General features: G+C 46.1%; 1 protein-coding gene across 9 annotated transcripts in view; it reads right to left on the bottom strand.

Annotated features, from left to right (window-relative positions):
* stradb (STE20 related adaptor beta) overlaps positions 1–25,203 on the bottom strand; it is a 107,533-nt gene that overhangs the window by 11,342 nt on the left and 70,988 nt on the right. For all 9 annotated transcript variants that reach the window (XM_072482425.1, XM_072482435.1, XM_072482443.1 and 6 more), the window contains 6 exons: positions 22,529–22,584; positions 20,215–20,295; positions 17,212–17,308; positions 14,950–15,071; positions 11,559–11,667; positions 11,326–11,449 (listed from right to left, as the gene is read on the bottom strand). In XM_072482425.1, coding sequence (XP_072338526.1) covers positions 11,326–11,449; positions 11,559–11,667; positions 14,950–15,071; positions 17,212–17,308; positions 20,215–20,295; positions 22,529–22,540 — 545 coding nt within the window. In that variant the 5' untranslated portion in view covers positions 22,541–22,584. The remainder of the gene's footprint in view (positions 1–11,325; positions 11,450–11,558; positions 11,668–14,949; positions 15,072–17,211; positions 17,309–20,214; positions 20,296–22,528; positions 22,585–25,203) is intronic.

Raw genomic sequence — 25,203 nt, 5'->3', positions numbered from 1 at the left:
ATATCGCCATTCCTTCACTGTCACTGGGTCAAAACCCTGGAACTCCCTCTTTACACACTGTGGATGTAGCTACACCTCAGGACTGCAGCGGTTCAAGATGGCAGCTCACCACCGCCGTCTGAAGGGCAACTAGGGATGGACAATAACTGCTGATCCTAGTCAGCAACACCCTCACCCCGCAAACAAATTTTTAAAATGGCTAAAAGATTAATAAGGAAATGTTACTATCAGAGAGCAAGTTAACCAGGAATATAAGTGTTTATAGAACTATTAAAAAATAAATTAGTTGACTACCACTGGCGGCCAGGTTGTGAGTGGTCGCACACAGGGCAGCTCCTGCTCAAAGGCATATGAAAGAGCTCTCTTTACCCGATATTGGGTGTAATTTTGACAAAAAGGTGCAGTTGAAGGTCGGAGGAGTGGTTTCCCCCAGATTGGTATGTTCGCCGGTAATCAAACCCGGCAGAAGACGGTGAGAGACCTGGTCAAAGAGTTGGAGGAAACCTGTGGCGCAGCAACCGGTGTAAGGAAGGCTGCGGGGGAAGGACTGATGCAAGGTGGAAAGCCCCAGATGGAGCAGTTGATGGCTTTCATTAAGGAGGAATTCCGCCAACAGGGAAAAGAAATGCGGGAGGATCGCTCGAAGGCCATCGAAGAAGCTGTGGCACTCTTGAAGAGTTCGCTGGAACAGGTGGAGAAGTGCTTGGAGGTGCAGGGGTCGCAGATTTGAGAGATCGAAGGAGTGATCTTGGACCACAGCAATTGGTGGCACTGGAGGCGGAGTTCTTAGGAGACCTTTGCAAAACGTCGGGGGCAAAGGTGGAGGAACAGGAGAACACCTCAAGATAGCAGAACCTGTGAATAGGGCAGCACGGTAGCACAGTAACACAGTGGGTAGCACAGTTGCTTCACAGCTCCAGGGTTCCAGGTTCCTGGCTTGGGCCACTGTCTGTGCGGAGTCTGCACGTTCTCCCGGTGTCTGCGTGGGTTTCCTCCGGGTGCTCCGGTTTCCTCCCACAAGTCCCAAAAGATGTGCTGTTAGATGAATTGGACATTCAGAATTCTCCCTCTGTGTACCCGAACAGGCGCCGGAATGTGGCGACTAGGGGCTTTTCACAGTAACTTCATTGCAGTATTAATGTAAGCCAACTTGTGACAATAAAGGTTATTATATTCTATATTACAGTGAGCCTGCACGAAGGAGTGGAAGATCGGAGTGCCACGTGGTATGTCTCAAAGATGCTGCCAGCGCTGGTGGCAGAGGGGGTGCTAGATAAGACCCCTGAAGTGGACCGAATGCACAGGTCTCTGTGCTGGGGAGCCGCGGGCAGATCGTGAGGCTCCACAAATTTGTGGAGAAAGAAGATCTTGCTTTGGGCCAGGGAGAAACGCACCTGCGAATGGGATGGGAAAAAGGTCCGAATATATCAGGACATTGGAGCAGAGTTGGCAAAAAGGCGGGCAGAGATCAACAAGGCAAGGCGGTGCTGTACCGGCACCAGATCAGGTTTGGGGTGCTTTACCCAACAAAATTATGGGTGACGTTTGAAGGCTGGGAATATTACTTCAAGACCCCAGAAGCAGCCGAGGACTTCATCAAGGAGCATAAACTGGGTGAGAACTGAGTTGACAATGATTGGGAACCAGGGCGCTGGTATCTTGTAATGGTATTTTGGGAAAGCGTCTGGAATTGGGGATAGGGATTGAGGGATTTTCACTCCCTCCGATTTGGATGGGATCCTTTTTTGGGTTTGCTTTTGAGATTGTAAGGGGCGGTAGGGGTGAAAAGGTTATGTGGGAATGGATGTTCCCATCCTCTCCCCGCTCCCCTTTTGTTTTATGGGGCTGTTTGTGTTTAGCGTTTGTTTGTTTGCCCCGGGAGGGGGGGCGGGGGGGTGATCTGGAGTTTAGGATGAGTCTTTGTTTGGTTGGAGGAGGGCAAGGTCAGCAGGGAGCCTTCTTCCACGAGCTGAGGAGTAGTGGAGGGAGGGGGAGGGTAGGTCATTGGGAGGTGCCTTTGAGTAGGGGCTGCCACACTAGCAAGTAATGCTCGTGAACGGAAGTGAGGTAGGGGAGAAGGCAGAGAGGGCTGGCACGGGGGGTGGGGGGTTGACGCGATGTGGTGGGGGTGAGGAATGACATGGTCAGGGCGGAGAGGGGGGGGCATCTGGAATGGGCTAGATACAGGGTGGAATTAATGGGGCTGGAGATAAGTGGGGAAGATGGTGGAGGGGAATGGAGGCGCAAGCCTCCGGTAAGATTGGTAACGTGGAACATCCGTGGACTTAATGGACCGATTAAAAGATCGCAAGTGTTTGCGCAGCTCAAGAGCTTGAAAGCGGAAGTGTTTTTTCTGCAGAAGATGCACCTCCGCGTGAAGGACCAGGTTAGATTAAGGAAGGGGTGGGTTGGGCAGGTTTTCCAGTCGGGATTTGATTCAAAATCGAGGGGAGTGGCAATTCTAATGAGCAAGAAAATGGGATTTGAGAGTGCGAAGGAGGTGAGGGATCCAGGTGGGGATATGTGATTGTGAGTGAGGTATTGGAAGGGAGGCTGATGGTGTTGGTAAACGTGTATGCACCAAATTGGGACAATGTAGGTTTTATAAGAGGGTTGTTGGTAGTGATCTCAGATTTGGCCAAGCACCAGTTGATCATGGGAGGAGAGTTTAATTGTGTCTTAGAGCAGAGGGTGGATAGGTCGAGCCCCAGGTCGATGGGTAGGGTACGAATGGCAAAGGAACTGGGTGGGTCTATGGAAAGGATGGGTATGGTGGATCCATGGTGCTTTCGGAACCCGGGGGAAGGGAGTGTTCCTTTTTTTCGCACGTTTATAAGGTGCATTCGAGGATTGATTATTTTGTGGTGAGTCAGGAGATTTTGGTTGGGGTGGAGGAGGCAGAGTATGCGGAGATTCGGCTTACACCGGGACGAGAGCAGCGGCCGGGGTGGAGGTTTGATTCAGGGTTGTTGGCGGATGGAGGCTTTTGTGACAAGGTGCGGTTGGCAATTAGAGATTATGTGGAGTTGCATCAGAATAGGGAGCTGTCGGCGGCCATTTTATGGGAAGCGCTGAAGGTAGTGGTCCGGAGGGAAATTATCTTGTTCAAGGCTCACGCGGATAGTGAAAGGAGGGAGGAATAAGACCGCCTAATGAGCGAGATAGTGGTGGTGGACAGGGAGTATTCAAGGCTGCCCACCACAGAGGAATTGGCGAGGACCACCTATTTGCAGAGACAGTTTGACAGGCTGACAACGGGGAGAGCAGTAGGGCAACTATGTAGGGCAAGAGCTCTACATAGTGCAAGAGGGGTGCAATGAGTATAGGGAGAAGGCAAGTTGCATGCTGGCGCACCAGTTACGAAGGCAGGCCACGCCCAGGGAAATATTGAGGATACGGACGATGGCTGGGGATGTGGTGTCGGAGCCAGGGAAGATAAATGAGGCGTTCAGGGGGTATTACCAGGGATTGTACAAGGAGGACCAGAGTAGAGAGGAGGGAGACATGGGATGGTTTCTGGATGAGCTGTAGTTTCCCCATGTGAATTAAGTTATGAGACAGGTGTTGTGGGGCTGAGGGAGGTGTTGGATAGTATAAGGAGTATGAAAGCGGGGAAGGCCCTGGAGCCAGATGGGTATCCGGCGAAATTTTATAAAGAGTTTGTGACAGACTTGGCACCACATCTTTTGGGGGCGTTTAATGAAGCGTTTGAGAAGGGGGAGCTGCAGGAGACGATATATCAGGCAGTGATTACATTAATACCGAAAAAGGGGAAGGACCCGGTGGAATGTGGGTTGTATAGGCCCATATCACTGTTGAACACGGATGTGAAAGTATTGGCTATGTTGTTGGGAGGGAGGATGGAGGATTGTGTCCTGGGGGTGGTTGCAGAAGATCAAACAGGCTTCGTGAAAGGCAGGCAGCTCGCGAAGAATATAAAAAAGGTTGGTGAACTTAGTTATGAATCCGTCAGGAGCCCTGCGGCTGGAGATAGTGGTGTCCATTGATGCGGAGAACGCATTTGACCGGGTGGAGTGGCGTAACTTCAAGATTCTGGGAAGGTTTGGGTTTAGGCTGGGATTTGTGGCATGGGTGCGGTTGCTGTATGTGGCACCAAGGACAAGTGAGAGGACAAATGCTATAAGCTTGCAAAGCTTTAAATTACACAGGGGTACGAGGCAGTGGTGACCGCTGTCGCGTCGCTGTTTGCACTGGCCATAAAACCTTGACGATGCTCTTCAGGGGTCGTCGGAGTGGCAGGGGATTATAGGGGTTAGAGGAAGCATTGGGTGCTGCTCTATGCTGACGACCTATTGTTGTATGGTTCGGACCCACTGAAGAGAACGGGAAGGATCATGGGCCTGCTGGGGAGGTTTGGGGAGTTCTCGGAGTACAAGTTGAATGTAGGGAAAAGCGAGGTTTTCCCGGTAAATGAGCTGGGACAGCGAGCCAATTTAGGGGAGGGATGCCATTTGAGGTGGGATAGGTTCAGATTTTGGGGATGCGGGTAGCAAGGGAATGGACGAGGCTCCATAAGTGGAACTTAACGAAGCTGGTGGAGGAGGCCAGGGGGGATCTTAGGAGGTGGGATACACATCAAGCGGAAAGTAGGCATAAATGGGTCTTTTTCAGGTTGGCAAGATGTCAAAGGAACATAGGAATTAGAAGCAGAAGTAAGCAGGACATACGAATTAGAAGCAGAAGTAAGCAATTCAGCCCCTCGAGCCTTCTCCACCATTCAATCGGATCCTGGCTGATCTCTTCATGGTCTCAAATCCACATCCCTGCCTGATCCCCACATCCCTTTAACCCATTTTTTAAAATTGGAAATATATCTATCTCATACTTGAAACCATTTAATGACTCACATTCCAACACACTATGGGGCAGTGAATTCCACAAATTCACCACCACCTGCAAGAAGCAGTTCCTCCTCATCTCAACTCTAAAATCTACCACCTCTCAACCTATATCTTTTTTTTTAAAATAAACAATTTTATTGAGGTATTTTTGGCATATAAAACAATGACACTGTATAGTACTGTACAAAAAAGAAAAGCAAATAACGCATAGTACAAACCACAACTCCATTCCGCAAGGACCTGCCTAAACCACCCACTACTCTTCTCTACCCTAGCCCCCCCCCCCCCCCGCTGACGGTTAATTCTCCGCGAGGAAATCAATGATTGGCTGCCAACTCCGTGCGAACCCCGATAGTGAACCTCTCAAGGCGAACGTAACTTTCTCTAGACTGAGAAAGCTCGCCATGTCCGATAGCCATACTTCGGTCTTCGAGGGCCTTGAGTCCCTCCACGCCAACAGTATTCGTTGCCGGGCTACCAGGGAAGCAAAGGCCGAGACGTCGGCCTCCTTCTCCTCCTGGACTCCCGGGTCCTCCGACACCCCAAAGATTGCCACCGAAGGACTCATTACCACCCCAGTTTTCAAAACCCGGGATATGATGTCCATGAATCCCTGCCAGTTCCCCCTGAGTTTAGGGCACCATCAGAACATGTGCACGTGATTAGCCAGCCCACCGGCGCATCTGGCACACTTGTCCTCCAGCCCGAAGAATTTACTCATCCGGGCCACCGTCACATAGGCCCGGTGCACGACCTTAAACTGGATCAGATTGAGCCTGGCGCATGTTGCGGTCGTGTTTACCATGCTCAGAGCTTCTGCCCAAATACCGTCCTCCACCCCCTCCTCCCCCCTCCCCCCCCCCCCCCCCCCCCCCGCAGCTCCTCTTCCCACTTAAGCTTCAGGTCCTCAGTCTGTGTATCCTGTGCTCCCATTAGTTCTTGTAAATATCTGAGACTCTACCCTCACCTACCTCTCCCCTAGAAACTATCCTGTCCTGCCTCCCCTTTGGCGGGAGGCGTGGGAAGGACGGCACCAGCCTGCGCGCAAAATCCCGCACCTGCAAGTATCTAAAGTCATTCCCTCCCACCAGCCCCAAACTTCTCCTCCAACCCCCTCATGCTCGGGAAACTCCCTTCAAAGAACAGACCACCCACCCTCGCAATCCCCGCCCTCCGCCACAATCGATACCCACCGTCCATGTTCCCCAGGGCAAATCGGTGATTGCTGCAGATTGGGGTCCACACCGATGCTCTCACTTCCCCTATATGCCTCCTCCACTGGCCCCAGATCCGAAGAGCCGCTACCACTATAGGGCTGGTGGAGAACGGCGCCGGTGGGAGTGGCAGAGGCACTGTAACCAGGGCTGCCAAACTGGTGCCCCTACACGAAGCAGCCTCCATCCGCTCCCAAACCGACCCCGTACCCACCATCCATTTCCTTATCATCGCTATGCTGGACGCCCAGTAGTAGTTGCTGAGGTTCGGCAACGCCAGTCCCCCTTCCCCCCTGTTCCTTTCGAGTATCACCTTCCTCACCTGCGGGGACGTCCCAGCCCAGACAAATCCCAGGATCATTTTATTCAGCCTCTTAAAGGAGGACCTTAGGATGAAAACGGGGAGACACTGAAATATGAACAAGAATCTCGGGAGAATCGTCATCTTAACAGTCTGCACCCTCCCCGCTAGTGACAGCGGGAGCGCATCCCAACTCCGAACCTCCTCCCTCACTCGGTCCACCGGTCGGGACAGGTTGAGCTGATGCAACTTGCCCCAGTCCCATGCCACCTGTATCCCCAAGTATCTAAAGCTTTCTCCTACCAGCCTGAACAGCAACCCCTTCAGCCTACTCTCCTGCCACCTCGCCTGAATTACAAACAACTCGCTCTTAGCCACGTTCAGTTTATATCCTGAAAACTGGCCAAATTCCCTCAGGTTTTCCATGATACCATCGATCCCCACCATTGGGTCTGACACGTATAACAGCAGGTCATCCGCATATAACGAGACTTTATGTTCCACTCCCCCCCAGACCAGCCCTTTCCAGTCCCTTGAAGCTCTCAGAGCAATTGCCAGGGGCTCAATGGCCAGCGCGAACAGCAGTGGGGAGAGAGAGCAACCCCATCTTGTCCCGCGGTGCAGTCGTTGTCCTGTTCGTCCTTACACTAGCCTCTGGGGCCTGATATAACAGCCTAACCCAGTCAATGAACCCCCCCCACCCCCCGAACCCAAACCGTCCCAGCACCTCCCACAGATAGTCCCACTCGACCCGGTCAAAAGCCTTTTCCGCATCCATAGCTACCACTATCTCTGCCTCCCTGCTCTCCGGGGGCATCATAATCACATAAAGCAGCCTTCTTAGATTGGCCACCAGTTGCCTACCCTTTACGAACCCAGTTTGGTCCTCCGCAATTACATCCGGTACACAGTCCTCAATTCTAGTTGCCAAGAAATTGGCCAGTAATTTAGCTACGTTGATCAGAGGTCAGCCTGTGAGACCCACAAGCCTCCGGGTCTTTATCCCGTTTCAGAATAAGTGAAATAGTGGCCTGCGACATCGTCGGGGATAGAACCCCTCTGTCTCCTGCCTCGTTAAAAACCCTGACCAGCACCAGCCCCACTATCTCAGCAAACTTTTTATAAAACTCCACCAGATACCCATCCGGCCCCGGGGCTTTATCCGACTGCATAACCTTCAGGCCCCCCAAATACTTCTTCGATCCTGACCAGTGCCTCCAGTCCGTCTACCACCCCCCTACCCACTCTTGGGAAGGTCAGTCCGTCCAGTAATCGCCTCATCCCCTCCAGTCCCCTGGGGGATTCCGAAGTGTACAGCTTACTATAAAAGTCCCGAAACACCTTGTTCAGCCCAGCCGGGTCCCCCACCAGATTTCCCTCCCCATCGGCTATCCTTCCTATCTCCCTAGCCGCTTCTCTCTTCCTTAGTTGTTGCGCGAGCATTCTGCTGGCCTTCTCTCCATGCTCATATATCGCGCCTTCTGCCTTTCTAAGCTGCTCTACGGCCTTGCCTGTAGTCAGCACCCCGAACTTGGCCTGCAGCCTCTGTCGTTTCCTGAGTAACTCTGGCCTCGGGGACCCCGTGTAGCTCCTGTCCATCTGTAAAATGTCCTTAACCAGTCGGTCCGTTTCTGCCCTATCTGTCCTGTCCCTATGTGCCCGGATTGAGATCAGCTCCCCCCTCACCACTGCCTTCAGCGCCTCCCAGAGCACCGCAGCCGCGACTTCTCCGGTATCATTTACCTGTAGGTCATTCTGCATGCATCTCCGGAGTCTCTCACACACCGTCTCGTCCGCTAGCAATCCAACTTCCAGCCTCCATTGTGGGCGCTGAAAGCTATCCTTACAAATTTGTAGATCTATCCAGTGCGGAGCATGGTCTGATATGGCAATTGCCGAATATTCTGCCCCCACCATCCCGGCCAGCAAGTCCCTACTCATGACAAAGAAATCAATTCGGGAATACACCTTGTGTACGTGGGAGTAGTACGAAAACTCCCTCGCCGACGGCCGGCTAAATCTCCTCGGATCTGCTCCCCCTATTTGCTCCATGAACCCTCTCAGTTCCTTTGCCTTGGCTGGCAACCTGCCCGTTTTTGAACACGATCGATCCAGGCTCGGGTCCAGGACTGTGTTAAAGTCCCCACCCATGATCAGTTTGCGCGAGTCCAAGTCGGGAATCTTCCCTAGCAACCTCCTGATAAAATCCACATCGTCCCAATTAGGGGCATACACACTAACCAAGACTACTCTCACCCCTTCGAGCTTACCCCTAACCATAACAAATCTGTCCCCCCCATCCGCAACTGTACCCTCCGCCTCAAATTGAACCCTTTTATTAATCAGGATCGCAACCCCCCTAGCCTTAGTGTCGAGCCCCGAATGAAAGACCTGACTAACCCAGCCCTTCCTTAGCCTAACCTGACCTGTCACTTTCAGGTGTGTCGCCTGCAGCATGACTACGTCCGAAAACAGGTGATCAGCCTGGTTGGGGGGCACTTCGCCCTCCCCCCCCTTGCCGATCAGCCATCCCCTTTCCTTGGCCAGCCCCCCAGCCATGTGTCGCGCATCCTCTGGCCCGCCTCCTGGCCGGCTCCACCCATGACCTCCTCACTGTTGCCATGTCCAATTTCCATCCTCGTCAGCAGATCAACTCCCCCCCCCCCCCCCTCGCAACACCATCCTACCACCTAACCCCTGCTCTAATCTAACTATATGAACACCCCCCCACCTGGCTCTCAACCTATATATTTGACCTCTCATTCTCGACATTCACGAGTGGTGTGCCACAGGGATCTCAACTATTTACAATTTATATAAATGTCTTGGTGGAAGAGGTGGCCGCCAAATTTACTGATGACACAAAGATAGGTAGGAAAGTAAGGTGTGAAGAGGACATAAGGGGCTACAAAGAGACATAGATGGGTAAAATGGATAAAGATCTGGAAAATGGAGCATTAATGTGGAAAAATGTGAAATTGTCCATCTTAGCAGGAGAAATATTATCTAAATGGTGCAAAATTGGAGAGCTCAGAGATGGAGAAGGATCTGGGTGTCTTAGTGCATGGATTTCAGAAGGCTAGTATGCAGGTATAGCAAATTAATTAGGAAAACTAATAATGTTACCATCTATTGTGAGGGGAATTGAATACAAAAGTAGGAAGGTTATGCTTCAATTATACAGAGCACTTGTGTTACTCAAGGCAGACATTAGGAAATTGGGTCCTGAATTAGATTGATGATGTAGCAGGCAATTCAGGGCTTAAAACAACCGAGGGAAAAACTGCTAGTACAGAATCAGAGGGACACACCCACACCCGGCCGAGTTACATTGCCCCAGTCAGACTTAAACTCATTAGTGGGAACACACAAGATGCCACAGATCCATTGTTCTCCGGAACACTCTTGTCTTACCAACTATTGGCACATTACAGAGTCTGATATCCTCTTTATCAAACTAACTGGGAGGTTAGTTTAATATCAATAGCATGCCTCTGTTCTTTTGTATAAATGGGAGTGGGCAATCAAACAGCCAAGATAACAATGATACGGGAGTCTGGAAACTCCAGGGAACCTTAGAGGGGCTGGGCAGAGCTTAGAATCTAAATTTGAACAGGTACAGGAGCAGGCTTTGGGAAGTGACCGAGAAGTTCATGAAAGTTGCCACCATGGCAGGCTTTGGAAAGGGGTTTGGCAAGATTTTCCCGAAGAGAAAGAAAATTGCTTCGTAAATGCAAGTATGGTCTTCCTGTATAAGTGGCATGAGAGCTGCTTGTTCTGTTAAAGTGTTGTTTAATGTGATCTAGTGTCAAGGTTAAGAAACTACACATAATCGGTTATTGTTAGGATTGAAGTTTAAAAGTTTAAATATTGTTTTCTTGTCTTTTGTTTTAATAAAGTTAGTTTATAAAATAACCAAGTCCCATTTCTTATATCATCACTCCTGGAACAAATCAATTTTTCCGTACCATCATAAAACTTTTTTTAAAAAGTTGCGGCTCTGATCCAGTCACTTAGCCACTGTTGAGAGCTGAGCGGGCATTTGTAACACTTGAGACCACATCTGGAGTAATGTGGACAGTATTAGCCACCTTATTAATGTATAAGGAAGCAGTTCAGAGAAGGTTTACCAGATTTATTGCTGGAAAGACTGACAGCCAATATAAAGAAGAATAGGATTATTGCAGATATCATTTTCTTCCAAACCAAAGTAAATGCTCTCATGAACTCAACACTCCGTTACCTCCTCCAGTGTTACAATTCTGGCCTGGTTTCTTGCATATGTCTGATTTTCACCACTCCAGATGTGCCTTCAACGTTCTAGGTTCCGAGATTTGCAACTCACTTTCTAAATCTCTCGGTCATTCCTCAAGTCACTCCTGAAAAGCTCCCTTTGACCAACCTTTTAGTCACCTGTCCCAGTGGTATCTTAAGTGCGCTGGTGTCAAATTCTGTCCAATAACACTCCTGCAAACTACCTTAAGAGGTTTTACTATGTAAAATGACTATAAAAATAAAAAGTTGTTATTGTTGTACGAGTAACAAAGGCCCCTCGCTACACCTTTCAGGATATATCCGGCATCATTTGTCTACTTGGGTCACTCTCTATGGGCTTTTCTTTACAACTTATCATATCTTTATAAAAAGTGAGACTCGTGAACAACTGGTTTCACCCCTCAGGGCTAATTTACATATCTGCCTCTAAAGTTTCAAAGCAGCATCATGACCCAAGCTTGTTTAAGCTCACTAATATGTAAACATGCTTGAAAATTAAAATAAATTAAAAACCATCATGAGTTGGACTTTTTACTGAAACACGCCTACGAAAAGTATCAAAAATGTGAGTGATGACAGCGATAGGAAAGTTTTTGTTTTAAAATGCGGTTGTGGGACGGGGGAGAAAGTTCATGCAAAAATGATGACTGAGCGTTGTAAAATCTAAATTTACCTGTGAATGCATCCCATTCGATGAATATAGTCCAGTGCCTTCAAGACTCCATAAAAAATATGCGCAATGAGACTTTCACTCATGCCTCGAGTAAAATACAACTTTAACAGGCTGCTGGCAGAACCTACACAAGGTCAGAAAGGCAAGCTCAGGACATGCATGGTTATTGATTAAATGTGGCTTTTAAGTACAATATGCAGAACACGCAGCTGTTTGTCCTGATGTTACCTTACCGTAAGCCGTGAATCCTATAATGACCCATAGCTCGCTGCCCTGTGCAAAAGCAGCTCTGTGTGGCAGAATGTTTGGGTGTCGGAGAAATTGCCAGACAAGAAGCTCATTCTGAAAGGAAAGCATAAATTTGCTAGTTAATGTAGTACTGTTTTAAAGTTGGGCATGGTCAGCGAAATATGTAGACTGCACATTTTCCTGCATTTGGGAAAAAGGCTGCATTTTTCCTTCAACATATCAGCAGCAATTGCTTTTCTTTCAAGGCCACTTCCACCAAATGTGGAGCATGATCATGTTCACTAGCCAACTTGCATTTACTAGCAAGGTGGCCCCTGCCAGCGCCCCTTCCCCCACATAGAGAAAACCATCACAAAGGCCACCCACATCTTCCAAACTCCCAACACAGAGTAATCACTCAAACCGAAAAGAATCAAATTCCAACCAATCACCACACAGCCCTAAACCATCCCTTCCCAAACACAGGTTCAGAAAAAAAAGAAACAATAAAGTTAACACAGCCAAAGTCCAAACTGATTTCAGTCCCAGTCAAAGAACAAAGAATAATACAGAACAGGAACAGGCCCTTCAGCCCTCCAAGCCTGTATCGGCCATGATACCAACCTTTGCCAAAACTCTTAGCGCTTCCTTGCGCCATATCCCTCTATACCCATCCTATCCATGTGTTTGTCAAGATGCCTTTTGAACGCCATTAATGTATCTGCTTCCACAAACTCCCCTGGCAATGCTTTCCAGGCACTCACCACCCTCTGCGTAAAAAACCTGCCTCGCATGTCTCCTTTAAACTTTGCCCCACGGACCTTGTACCTGCCCCCTGGTGACTGACCCCTCCACCCTGCATAACAACTCTATCCATGCTCCTCAATCTTGTAGATCTCTATTAGGTCACCTCTCCGTCTTTCTACTGAAAACAGTCCAAGTAAAGAACAAATAACAATACAGCAAAGGAACAGCTTTCACGAACGCCTCCGCCGTCTCAAAGTAGAAGTCCTTGGCGTTGCGTGTAACCCTCATCTTCGCTAGGTCGATTACTCCAAACCTTACGTTGCTTTTGTACAATGCCACCTTCTCCTTCGCGACAGTTCCGCCTTGAGATCCTGCTATATACGAATACGATCTCCTTCCCACCTCAGCTTCACCCATCTCAGCTCCTTTTCCTTCACCTGATAGCTGTGGAAACATGCTATCACCTCTCAATGGCTCATTTGCATTTGGTTTCAGCCGGAGCGACCGGTGAGCCCTATACAGTTCGTAGAGGGAGGGGGGTCCTCCTCATCTCCCATCAACTTGGCGAACATCTCCTCAAAGTGCTGAGTCAGCCTTCGGCCCCTCAGGCAGTCCCACAGTCCCTCTGCCTCGTCACCGACTCTCCAGGTCCTCCATTTTAGCTCTCAGCCAATTGCTACTCTCCACCACGCTCCACAGCTTCTCACTTATCGAGGTGAGCTGGTCACTGTGCTGTGACAATACCTCCTCCACTTCCTTCAACACCTCTGCTTACTCCGCACCGCCGTCGACATTTTTGTCAGAACCTCCTTCATCGGGGCAAGATTCTCATCCACCCACTCCTTGAGCGAGGCCATCGTTTCCTTGCGAAGCTTGGCAAAATGCTTGGAAAACAGCTGCTCAAACTCACTTGCCATCACCTCGGCCAGCTTATCCACCATGATGGGCCCTGCCCCACTCAGCGACCCTGCTCCTGCCATTTTCCTCCTGCTGAACTCCCCATCTAACTCGCCGGCAGACCTTCGCTCGCCCCCTTTTGCCCCCCGGATTCTTTTTCTAGGTTTTCAACATCCTTTGATTGTCTTAAGACTTTCCAATAAGTAATCACACAAAATTCTCCCCAAAAACTGCGTGCAAAGAGTAAAAAAATAAAAGATCTAGCAGGAACCACCCAACGTGTAACTTCCACCTACATGTTGCCACCGTAAATCCCCGGAGTAAGAGAGGTTGATTTAAGGTTCTATGCAAGAGATATAGGGGGCATGTGGGGAAGAACATTTTTATACAACATGCGACGACCTGGAACTCCCTGTCTGCAAGGTGGGGGTGGGGGAAGAAAGCGAGAAAGACATGATGATTTCAAAAAGAAGTTGGATGGGCATTTGATGGAAACAAATTTGCATGGCTACGGGAATGGAGAAGGGGGAAAAGGCATTGTTTTGATTGTTCTACAGAGCGCCATCAGGGACTGAATGGTCTCGTTCTGTGCTATGACTCTATGTCGAAATGGGTCACAGGTTTCAAGGAAAATGGAGCGGGGGGCAGGGGAGGCAGTTCAGAGTTGGACAACACAAAAATTGGCCACGTGGTTGAGTGAGGAAGAATATTGTCGGCTGCACTAAGATATCAATGGGCTAGTCAGGTGGGCAAAATGTGGCATATGGAATTCAGCCCAGAGAAGTGTGAAGTAATGCATTTGGAGAGGTCAAACAAGACAAAATATTACACAGTAAATGGGAAGATGCTGAGAGGAGTAGAAGAAGTGAATGTGCACAGATTCCTGAAAGTAGCATGACAGGTTAATAAGGCGGTTAAGGGATTATGGAATCCTTTCATTTATTAGCTAAGGCATAGAATACAAGAGCAGGGAGGTTATGCTGGAATTATATAAATCATTAGTTAGGCCACAACTTGAGTACTATGTGCAGTTCTGGTTAACTCATTACAGAAAAGATGCAATTGCATTAGAGAGGGTACAGAAGAAATGACAAGGACATTGCCAGGAATGGAAAATTGGATAGATTGGGGTTGTCCTCCTTGAAACAGAGGAAGCTAAGAGGGGATGGGTAGGGTTTATTTACAAGAGTCAGTGACTAAGGGACATAGGTGTAGATTTAAAGTGATTTGTTTGAGGAGAGATGAGGAAAATGCTTTTCATCAAAGGGTGGCAAGAGTCTGGAACTCACTACCCAAAGGGATGGCAAAGACAAAAACCCTCAACTCATTTAAAACATGTCTGAATATGTACCTCTGTGCTGTAACCTGCAGGTCTGGAAAATGGGATTAGACTGGTTGGTCTGTTTGTTTTTGGCCGGCGCAGACATGATGGGCCAAGTGGCCCTCTCTGTGCTGTAAATGTTATAGGACTGCATGCCAGGGTATTTAATCTAGTATACATTCAATAAGTTTTAAAAGATATGGGGCTGGATTCTCCGCTGGCGGAATGCTCCGTTTTGCTGGCAGCCCGGGGGGGTTTCCCGACGGTGTGGGGTTGCCTCACAATGTGAAACCTCATTGACCAACTGGCGTAACGGAGCATCCCGCCGGCGAGGTGAAACAAAAATGTCGCGTTGTGGGACGGAGAATCCATCCGCCGAGTTCAATTAATCAATAAAAAAGTACCCTTCTTCACAATTCCACTGTACTGACCTGCAGGGAGGCCAGATTTTCTTCAGTACAGGTGTCCATATTAGTGCGCTTCACAACGACCATTTTACCTGATGGGACGTGTTTGGCCAGATTCATCGTGGTTAGATTACAAAAACTCTTTCCTAACACACAAAATATAAAAATATCAAGATACAACAATCAAAATATTAGCTTCCATTGTCGTGGTTAAACCAGAGGCAAACATTAGTTCTGAGGGTTGAGCAAACAAACATTTGCCCATTACAAAGATACATGCTCAAGATAAAACATTAAAATGAAAGCAACTGGAACACCATGTGCTAATACTCACTGTAGGAGCACTTACCCTTAAGAGACTGGGGTTATCTTACTTATGTCACATGACAAGGGATCTTTGGTTTGGTTCCTCGACCCAGATTAGTATTCCCCAAACAATCAAGTTAAAATTCCACTGGAGTACTGAGTGTGTGCTGCACCATCTGTGGTGTTGTCTTTTGGAGGACATTAGATCAAGATTGCACTCAAAGAAAAGCTCAGGAGTTCTCACCAGTATGCTGGTCAGCATTAATCCATCAACATCACTAAAAACAACTGATCAGTATCTTCTTGGGACACTGCTGTACATAAATTGGCTGCTACATTTCGTGCATTACAGGGACTACACTTCATAAACTGCTCCATTGGTTGTAAAGCATTTGCTTTGTTTGGGATGTTGTGAAAGACATTATATTAATGCACAGTCTTTCTTTATTGTCATACTGTAACCATAACACATGGCCAAGATTTGTCCCTCAAGCAAAACCACGACCAGATTAACTGGTCGTTTATCTCACTGCCGTTTGTGCAATCTTCCTATACTTACATTTACAGCTGCATTACAAGAGTGACTACTTTTCAAAACGAATTCATTGGTTGTGAAGTACTTTGCAATATCCTGAGGACCTCAACAAGGAGCTAAATAAATGCCAATCCTCTCAACAATCAAATCGGTTTCATGTGCCTTCCCCCACTACTGTTCATATATCATCCCATGTATGGTGCAAATTTCTAGATTGACAAAGTCACATTGTGCAGTGAAGCCGTTTAATTGCATCATTAGTTTGTTTTTGTTTTTTCAAAATTACCCCAGCATATCTGGTACTACTAAGAGGGATGAATTTATAAAGAGGTGACGAGTAAGTGTGCCATCAGAAAGTGGGTAAGTACCCCATTAGAATGTGATAATGTTCTATCTGGTCAGCAAACTGTTGTAGAATCAAGCATTGCTCCAGGATTCCAGCAGATAATCTAACACTTTAGTGCTGTACAGAGAGAGACAGCAATTGTTTTGGGAGGCATGCGAGAAAGAGAAAATTGACCTCTCCTGGAGACGTTACCCTGAGATCTCTCTGCCTGTTCAGGTGCATTTAAAAGGTCACATGGTGCTATTCATCCAGGGAACATGAAAAGGCCCAGAGAATGCAAATCATTTGTTCAACATAGATGGGCAAATTGGGTGTTCCCTTATTGGCTTCAGATTCCTCAATTTAGGAAGAAACTGATATTCTGGCATACTTACCACCAATATCATTACAAACTCTGCCAAAAGTAGTGTGCTTATGTGCATCTGTTAAGAACAGGATTAGATTGATGGTTCATTGCCAATGAGCCTGCCCACACATTAATTTTTAAAAAAAATCTAAAGTATCCAATTCTTTTTTTCCCAATTAAGGGGCAATTTAGCGTGGCCAATCCACCTACCCTCCACATCTTTTTGGGTTGTGGGGGTGAGAGTCACACAAACACAGGGAGAATGTGCAAACTCCACATGGACAGTGACCCGGGGCCAGGATCAAACTGGTGCAGTGCCGTGAGGCAGCAGAGCTAATCACTGCGCTACCCCACATATTCACTTTTGATTCTCGCCTGAAAAATGCCTTGCAAACAAGATACAATAGAACTGCAGTTCTGTGCGTTGAGAAGTGGAGGTTGAGAAATATAGCAGGCAATACTCTAGGTTTAGGTTCTATTCTGTAAATATGTGGAATTCTTGCCCATAGATCACATTGAGTCCATAAATTATGTCTAAAGGGTAGACATAATTTGCCTTTTTTTTTTTAAAAAGAAAAATATTCAAGGGTTTGGGGAACCAGCACAAGAGTGACATTAGGGTAAGTACCATGAAGAAAAATAAACTAGCACAGATTAACTGAATCAAATGGCCTGTTTCTATAACATAACACCCAATGATTCAAGATTCAATCACTACGTAGTGTCAGAAGCAAATTTACTAAGTAGTTTTACCTAGTTCAGATAATAGCTCATAATGACTGGCACTGGTAGCATACATCATGTTAGCATCACGCAAAGGGCTCTTTGAATGCACGGAAACCTCATCGTTCTGTAGAGGAAAACACAAATTACTGGGTGAGTATGGGTTCAGGACTGGAAGGAGAACGACAGTGCAACTTATATGTTATTCTTATATGTGTTGCAGCCAATGTCAAAACACTTCCAGGTAAGCTTTGTGGGAACAGGCAGGTGTGAGGGGGAAGGATAAAAGTGTTTTTCTTGGAATTAACCAAATATATGAATTGCACAGTATTTAAGAAACTGATAGCTGAATTTTCCTCATCCAAAGGCAGGTTAGGAAGTAGAACCAGAAGCAAAGTTGGAAAATAACTCTTGATTACCAACGTGTTTGCCTCACTGAGCCAGTTGGGGAACACGATGACGCCGCTGAGATGTCCCCAGTGGCAGATCAGCCCCTCGCTGAGCCTGGAAGTCAGCTCCCCCTTGAATGCAGGAAGCCACCATTCAAACTTCCATTGGAATGCAACAGCCAGTCGCAAGCCATTACATAAAAGGAGAGAGAGTCGACCCACTTCCATGGTCTGTCTACTGTCCTTATTTGGACAGGGCTCCTGTAGGTGGCTTCTTAATTGGCTGCCAAAGGAAGATTGCGAGTGACATCCTGCCTCAGCTGCTTCCAGGTTCCTGATCTAGAATGGTGGTTGCCATCAGGGTGATGACTCAACCACGCCAATCCAATCTTTAAATCACTTACAAAAAGCTGTAGCATTCTTAAATAGAATAATTTCCATACACTTCATGGGATCACGGCCATTTACCTCCTCAAGGCTGCTCCACCATTCAATCTTAGCTGATTTACGACCCAGCTCATTCCATGCTTTGACAAAGAGTCATCCAGACTCAAAATATTAGCTCCCTTCTCTCTCCACAGATGCTGTCAGACCTGCTGAAATTGACCAGTATTTGCAGTTTTTGTTTCAGATTCCAGCATCTGCAGTAATTTGCTTTCACCATCCCGTATCCCTTGGCTAACAAAAAACTAGTATCACAATTATAAATATAAATTGATCTATCTTCAATTGCTTTTGCAGAAGTGAAGTTCCAACTTCTACCGTGAAGAAATGCTTCATAATTTCACTCCTAAAAGAGCTTGGCTTTAATTTTTAGATAACATTCCCAAATCTTACGACTCTCCAACTAGTGGAAGTTGGTTCTCCCAATCTGTTCTACCTGTTCCCATTAACACCTTTAAAACTTTGAACAAGTCACTCCAGTACCATCAAAATTCCAGGGAACACAAGAATAGTTTGAATAATCTTGCCTCGTAATTCGACCCTTGGGAGTCTTGAGTGTCCTTCCCAGTCAATTTACTATGCATTCCCTGCAAGGCTGATAAAGGATGTTAAAAGTTACAGAGGGACATAGATAAGCTGCAGCGCTGGGCTGAGAGGTGGCAAATGGAGTTTAATGCAGAAAAATGTGAGGTGATTCATTTTGGAAGGAATAACAGGAAGACAGAGTACTGGGCTAATGGTACGATTCTTGGCAGTGTGGATGAGCAGAGAGATCTCGGTGTCCATGCACATAGATCCCTGAAAGTTGCCACCCAGGTTGAGAGGGTTGTTAAGAAGGCGTACGGTGTGTTAGCTTTTATTGGTAGAGGGATTGAGTTTCGGAGCCACAAAACTCTGGTGCGGCCGCATTTGGAGTATTGCGTGCAATTCTGGTCACCGCATTATAGGAAGGATGTGGAAGCATTGGAAAGGGTGCAGAGGAGATTTACCAGAATGTTGCCTGGTATGGAGGGAAGATCTTATGAGGAAAGGCTGAGGGACTTGAGGCTGTTTTCATTAGAGAGAAGGTTAAGAGGTGACTTAATTGAGGCATACAAGATGATCAGAGGATTGGATAGGGTGGACAGTGAGAGCCTTTTTCCTCGGATGGTGATGTCTAGCACGAGGTGACATAGCTTTAAATTGAGGGGAGATAGATATAAAACAGACACCTACAGAGGTAGGTTCTTTACTCAGAGAGTAGTAAGGGTGTGGAATGTCCTGCCTGCAACAGTAGTAGACTCGCCAACACTAAGGGTATTCAAATGGTCATTGGATAGACATATGGAAGATAAGGGAATAGTGTAAATGGGCTTTAGAGTTGCTTCACAGGTCGGCGCAACATCGCGGGCTGAAGGGCCTGTACTGCACTGTAATGTTTTATGTTCTATGGTTCCTAAGATGCAAGATGTGGGAGCAGAACTATTCACAGTACTCCAGGTGTAATGTAAACAACCATAGGACACTCCAGCCAGTATGTGTCTTCAGCACTGCTTGGGTCATTCGCATTATCCCCGCTCTCAGTTTCCTGTCACTCAGCCAATTTCCTCACCAGGTTAATCATTTGCCTTCTGTTACATGAACTGCAACCTTACCTAACACCTCTTAAGGACTTTATCAAATGCCATTTGGAAGTCCATATAAATAACATGCAAAGATATCCCGCTGTCCACTACTTTAATCACCTCTTTAAAAAAAAAATGTAAAGCAGCCTCTTCAAACAAATCCATGCTTGTTCTTTCTGATCAGCTGAAAATTTTCAAGGGCTTCCAAATTGTATTTATGATCTGTCTGAGCAATATTTGAAATCCATGTCCAAAAGGAGGTTAACCCGTCCCAAATGTTTTGCATTGCAAATAAAGTGATTTTTCTCCATGCTCTGCCGGTCTCTCTCATAATACAGGTTACACATACATGCAATAAAGAGGAACCCCTTCCTAACACAACTGGACCGTTGAGAGTCAGAGACGCTGAAACTGCCACTGCCTTTTCAACCTTGAACTACTTAATTCAATCCAATTCTAGGACAACGTGAATATGTCCAAAACGCATCAAGGGTTCACTGCAACATTATTAAATGTAAAGACAAACCCCTCCCACTGCTATCACATGTGTATGTATACCTCTCCTGCAAAATTAACATATCAAAGTTCCAACCTACCAGATGCAGACGGTCTATGTCGTCAACCTGGCTTCCAGCATCAACTGATTCTACTTCTGTCCCGGAAAGGCAGGAACAGTCCTCAAGAGAAAAATAATAGAAAGTTAAACAAGTTTGCATTTATATAATATCTTTAACATAGTATCAAAAAGCAATTAAAACATGGATGAGGGGACAGGAGGTGAATAGAATGAAGGTGAATTTCTGATGTCCCAGATAATTAAAGGTGGGAGTCAAACCTAGAGATATTTGTGGGCAATCCTCCAATCAGAATCAAAGACACACCACGTAGAATTCACTGCGCAGGAACAGGTCATTTGACCTAACTAGTCTGTGCTGGTGCTCAACTTCACACAATCTTCCTCCAATCCATCAAAACATCCTTCTATTCCTTTCTCCCTTGTAATTACCTAGTAGTCACGAAAAGTGTTGTTATGCTATTCTCCTCAACCACTCCCATGTGGTAGCGAGTTCCAAACTCTAATCGCTTTCTGGGTAAAAATGGTTTGCCGGAATTCCTCATTAGATTTATAATAGTCTACCTTAAGTCTACCCTATCAAATCATTCACAATTTTAAAGGCCTCTATCAGATTCTCTCTCAGCCACCACTTTTCTAGTGAAAACGGATCTTCCTGACAAGCTTATCCTCTCAGTTCTGATTTAATCTTGTAAACTGTTTTGCACCATAACCAAAATTGTTGACCCAGACCTTTACAACATCAGCTAGGCCATACTGGAGACCTCAACGAGACCCCAAATGTATTTCTTGTATTTCCAGAGGTTATGTAATAAAAAAGAGCCATTAAACTGACGATTTCACAGCAATATCTCAGACGCACCCTAATCACTATTTCCGTCCTTTACCTGAAACATTCTTATGAACATCCCCCATCGCTGCTCCATTTTATTATTTTGCCACATCTGCATGTTTTTCTCACAAGCAATGAGCTATCTTTTTTCTGTTCTCGAAACATGTATTCTTTTCCCAACTCCTGGCATTATATTTCATTGTGCCTTTTAATTATATCTCTGCAGTGTCATGTGAGGGTACCTTTAAGACATGGATGTTTAAGCAATGTACCTTTAAGAAAACAGTGATGTCAGAGAGTGGGTGGGGCTGAGCTTAGGTCCGCCATTTTGCAGTTTAGTTTTGCAGTTGGAAAAAGCAGGTTGTGTGTGTCTGTGTGTGTCCAGAGAGCTGCAGGAAGAAAGCAAGGTGCTGGAGCTGAAGTCAACCAAGCTAATATATCTCTGCCATTCTACAGAAAATATATATATCCTTTAACCTGATGTGATACTGTTTAAAGGTGTTAAGTCTCTTGGAAGTTTGAAGGAACATTTTAAGGAGATATTTAAGTTGCAATATTTTCTGAGTGATCTTTGAAGTAAGGGGTGTTAAGAGATCCAATGTTTATTTAACATGTTAAGTTGAGTTCATGGAATAAAGAGTGTTTTGTGTTTAAAAACCCACATGTCCATAATTGTAATCCCACACCGAGGGAAAAAGCCGTGTGCTGGGAAAAGCAACAAATCCATTAAAGGGTTGGTTGAACACCATGATACATTTTGGGGTTCTGAAAAGGCCTCGCCCATAACAAGAGGCACTGGACCATTGCACAAAAAGGGTTTACATGATTGATATCAGAACGGAGACATTGTAAGGCTCCACCCACCGCAGTCCTTTTTGAGTATCAAATATTGGTGCTGTTGCAGTCTAGACACCAGAGTCTGCAACTTCAACAGTTCGAGTAAGTTATGCTAATGCAAGCAACATTTATTCTACCTCCATGAAAGAAGATTGAAACTGCAGATTGTTTATTGCCGTAATAGGGCAGTGGAATCGACTGATGGTGCACAGCATCTGTGAGGGGTCGGTGTTGGAGATTCTGCACATGAAGGAACAGTTTGGTTTCACGTATGGTTTCCTTTCCGTCAGGCCATTGTGAAGAGAAACGAATTGAAGAACAGGGAGGAAATTAATGAGTTACCTCCCCACGTCTGCCATCAGCTGAAACATGTCAACATCTTGGTTCTGCAGCCATGGATAAAAACTAAGAAAATCAAATAAGCTGAAGCTTATTGGGGATCTAGTTAATGGCTCCAGTATGGCTGGGCTGATGTTACAACGGTATGGGTCACGATCATGAAACATAATTGACCAAGAGTCATCTATTTCTTTAGTGTGGAGGAAACGTTGTATTCCACACCGTTGTAATGTGATGAGCAACCTACACAACCACTGTTACCTGTTTAGGCAAGCAGAATTGGTGTTTGTATAATAAAGGTATTTTTGTAACAATGGAACCAACTTACCAGAAAAGGCATGGAAGCTCCCGATATGCTCGGTACCTCACATGAGGACAGCAAGCCTGAAAATGAGAAGTAAATAGGTAAAGTACAGCCCTCTGCTTTCTCAAGCTGCAGATCAAACACAATTCAATATAATGGATGGAAGGTAGATTTTTTTGCTGTTCTCTGCAAATAAAAATATATAATCCTGTAATATTCTGATCTTCCCTTCCTTCAATTTGAGTGGGAAATTAAATAGCCATAGCAACAAAAAATTACAAAAATTTTGAAAGAAAAACAATCCTACATGGATTTTGAGCAGCACACAGTGAATTTAAAGATGAGGTAACTCTATAGGAAAACATTATTATGTACGAATTCATGGGCACTTCCTTGATTGGAGGTATTTACTTTAGTTGTTTACGTGATTCCATAAGACCCTGGCTACTTTTTGATGTATCTCACATAACAGCACAAAACAAAATACTGTGGATGCTTGGGATTGGAGATAAAAACAATGAAGCGCTGGAAAGACTCAGCAGGTCTGGTAGCATCTGTACAGCGAGAAACAGTTAACGTTGAATCCAATTGCCTCTTTGGAACTCATTTCTACAGAGACCAGTCATGCCTCTTTAGGTTCATCTCTTCCCCCATCCTTTCTTTAACAGAGCAAACATTAACACCTATACCCCATCGCCATCCCCCAATCAATCCAGTCTCCTTTTCTTGTCCATTTCTGCAACAGATTACCCGCCTGATAGAGTACTGATTTATTCATAGTTTTAGGTGCCAGTTGAATGCAATAGTGGAGGTAAAATTATTAAAAGTGTCTTGACTGTGGGAATTGTTTCACATAAGAATTGGCCATTGTATTCTAGTGTACTCAGCGCGAAGAATGTTCTCGGTCTAATCAACTAGTTATAGCAAGTTCTCCGGGACAAACTGTGTAACATGGAGCGCTTGAGAAACATATCAAGTAATTTTCCTGAGACTGCGCAAGCAGACGCGGAGTTAGTTTTGATAGGCACCAGTCAATCTTAAGTAACGTCCAAAATTTGAGTAATAAATCATCCTCTAAGTAACAGACATTCATTCTAACAAACCAGGAGGTCTCAGCTGAGAATTAGAAACCAGAGTAAATAAGGGGTTCAACCAGAGGTAAGAATTCCCTTAAAGGTAGGAGCTCGTGAACGAGGTCTTTGTTCCAGAATTCTTGAAACATCTGTTTGTGTTAAAGTGATTTCTTTATGTTTTATGATTTTTGCCATGTGTTTGACCTATTGATGTATTGTTTGATATTTTGTTTCTAAGCTTTGATTCAGTTCGTATTAAAGTGTATTCAAGTGAATAATTAGCAATAAAGCCGTATTTTTGACACCTCCAATCAAGCGGACTATCGACTCTTATTGGAAGGTAAAATAAGAGTCAACAATTTGGCGAGCCAGCCAGGAGTGTTGGAGAAAGAGACCGAACACCATACCGAGGCATCGGGCAGCAGATCGGCAGAACCGAGGTAAAAGACCCTCACATCTGCAGCCATTTAGAGTCAGGTGACCTTCTATGCACCCTTTACGAAAACGTCAGAGTTGAAATTGGCCCAAATCCCAGTAACAGATAGGTGTCTGACGATGGTACATATGTACTATACAGCGTTGTAGATATATATGCGATCCCACTCCCTGACCATAAGATAGTCTACGACTTGAGGCCCCAGGTTAGAAAATACTATTTCGGAGTTGAAATGGCGGCCGAAAATCTGCCTACGGCTTCTAGGGGCCAAGCCCCACCAGATATTTCTGCAGACATGCTCCAGATAACAAAGGGTTACACAGAACAGCAAATTGACTTGACTGAAACTGGTACAGAGATTGAACAAAAATTTCTAAAGCACAATACGTCAAAAGGACAATGGTCCCTTGATGATATAAGAAGAGTTTGCAGAAAACTACCCGTATGAGATAAAAAAACGGACCAAATGGTCCCCGATTGTAATGAGCCAGCTCCGAAAGAGAAACAAGCCTATCGCAAGTACCAACTATGATAGCGAGAAAAAAACAGAAGGAGCAATTACGGGCAGTCTGTGAGGAGCTAAAGAGAGAGATGCCCAAAATTGAAAAGCTAGAAAGTTTAGAGGAGGAAGTTGCGAGATTCAGATGTAAAGTCTCGGAACTGAATTCATAAATAACCGAGCTGATGTAGCCATCTAAGATGGCCACCTGCAAAGGATCATGGGAATTATGGCCAACCCAGGACTCAGACAGATACAGAGCCTATGTGTATTTGAAACACAGGTAACCAGGTCTGATCGAAACCCCCGCTCGTTTGCATTTCAATGGCCCATTTTCTTAGGACAATAGAACTCCAATCAAGCAACCGGTACAGCCACAGACTGATCGGCGCCACTCCCTTTACTCAGAAGGCCCAACTGCCAAGGTCAATGACCGCTAAGGACCCGGCCAGCTACCAAGGCACCCGCCCCTTTATTGGCCGAAATTGAAGACAGTGATCAGAGCCCTGTCGATCTATTGGGTCCAAGGTTAAGGACCGCCTCAAAGAGCGCAAAATCCCAGAATGATAAAAGAGAGCACAGCCATGTGTTCTGTCTCTTTTGGATCTGGCCTGTGCCAACCCAATCGTAGCAGGAACAGCCAGCCAAGTTCAAGACCAACGATCGCTACCTCACAGCTGAGCCCAGCAGC

The sequence above is a fragment of the Scyliorhinus torazame genome, chromosome 2 (assembly GCF_047496885.1).
Source record: "Scyliorhinus torazame isolate Kashiwa2021f chromosome 2, sScyTor2.1, whole genome shotgun sequence".
NCBI classification, from domain to species: Eukaryota; Metazoa; Chordata; class Chondrichthyes; order Carcharhiniformes; family Scyliorhinidae; genus Scyliorhinus; species Scyliorhinus torazame.
Note: the sequence above shows the minus strand (reverse complement) of the source record. Positions and strands in the feature narration are given on the sequence as shown.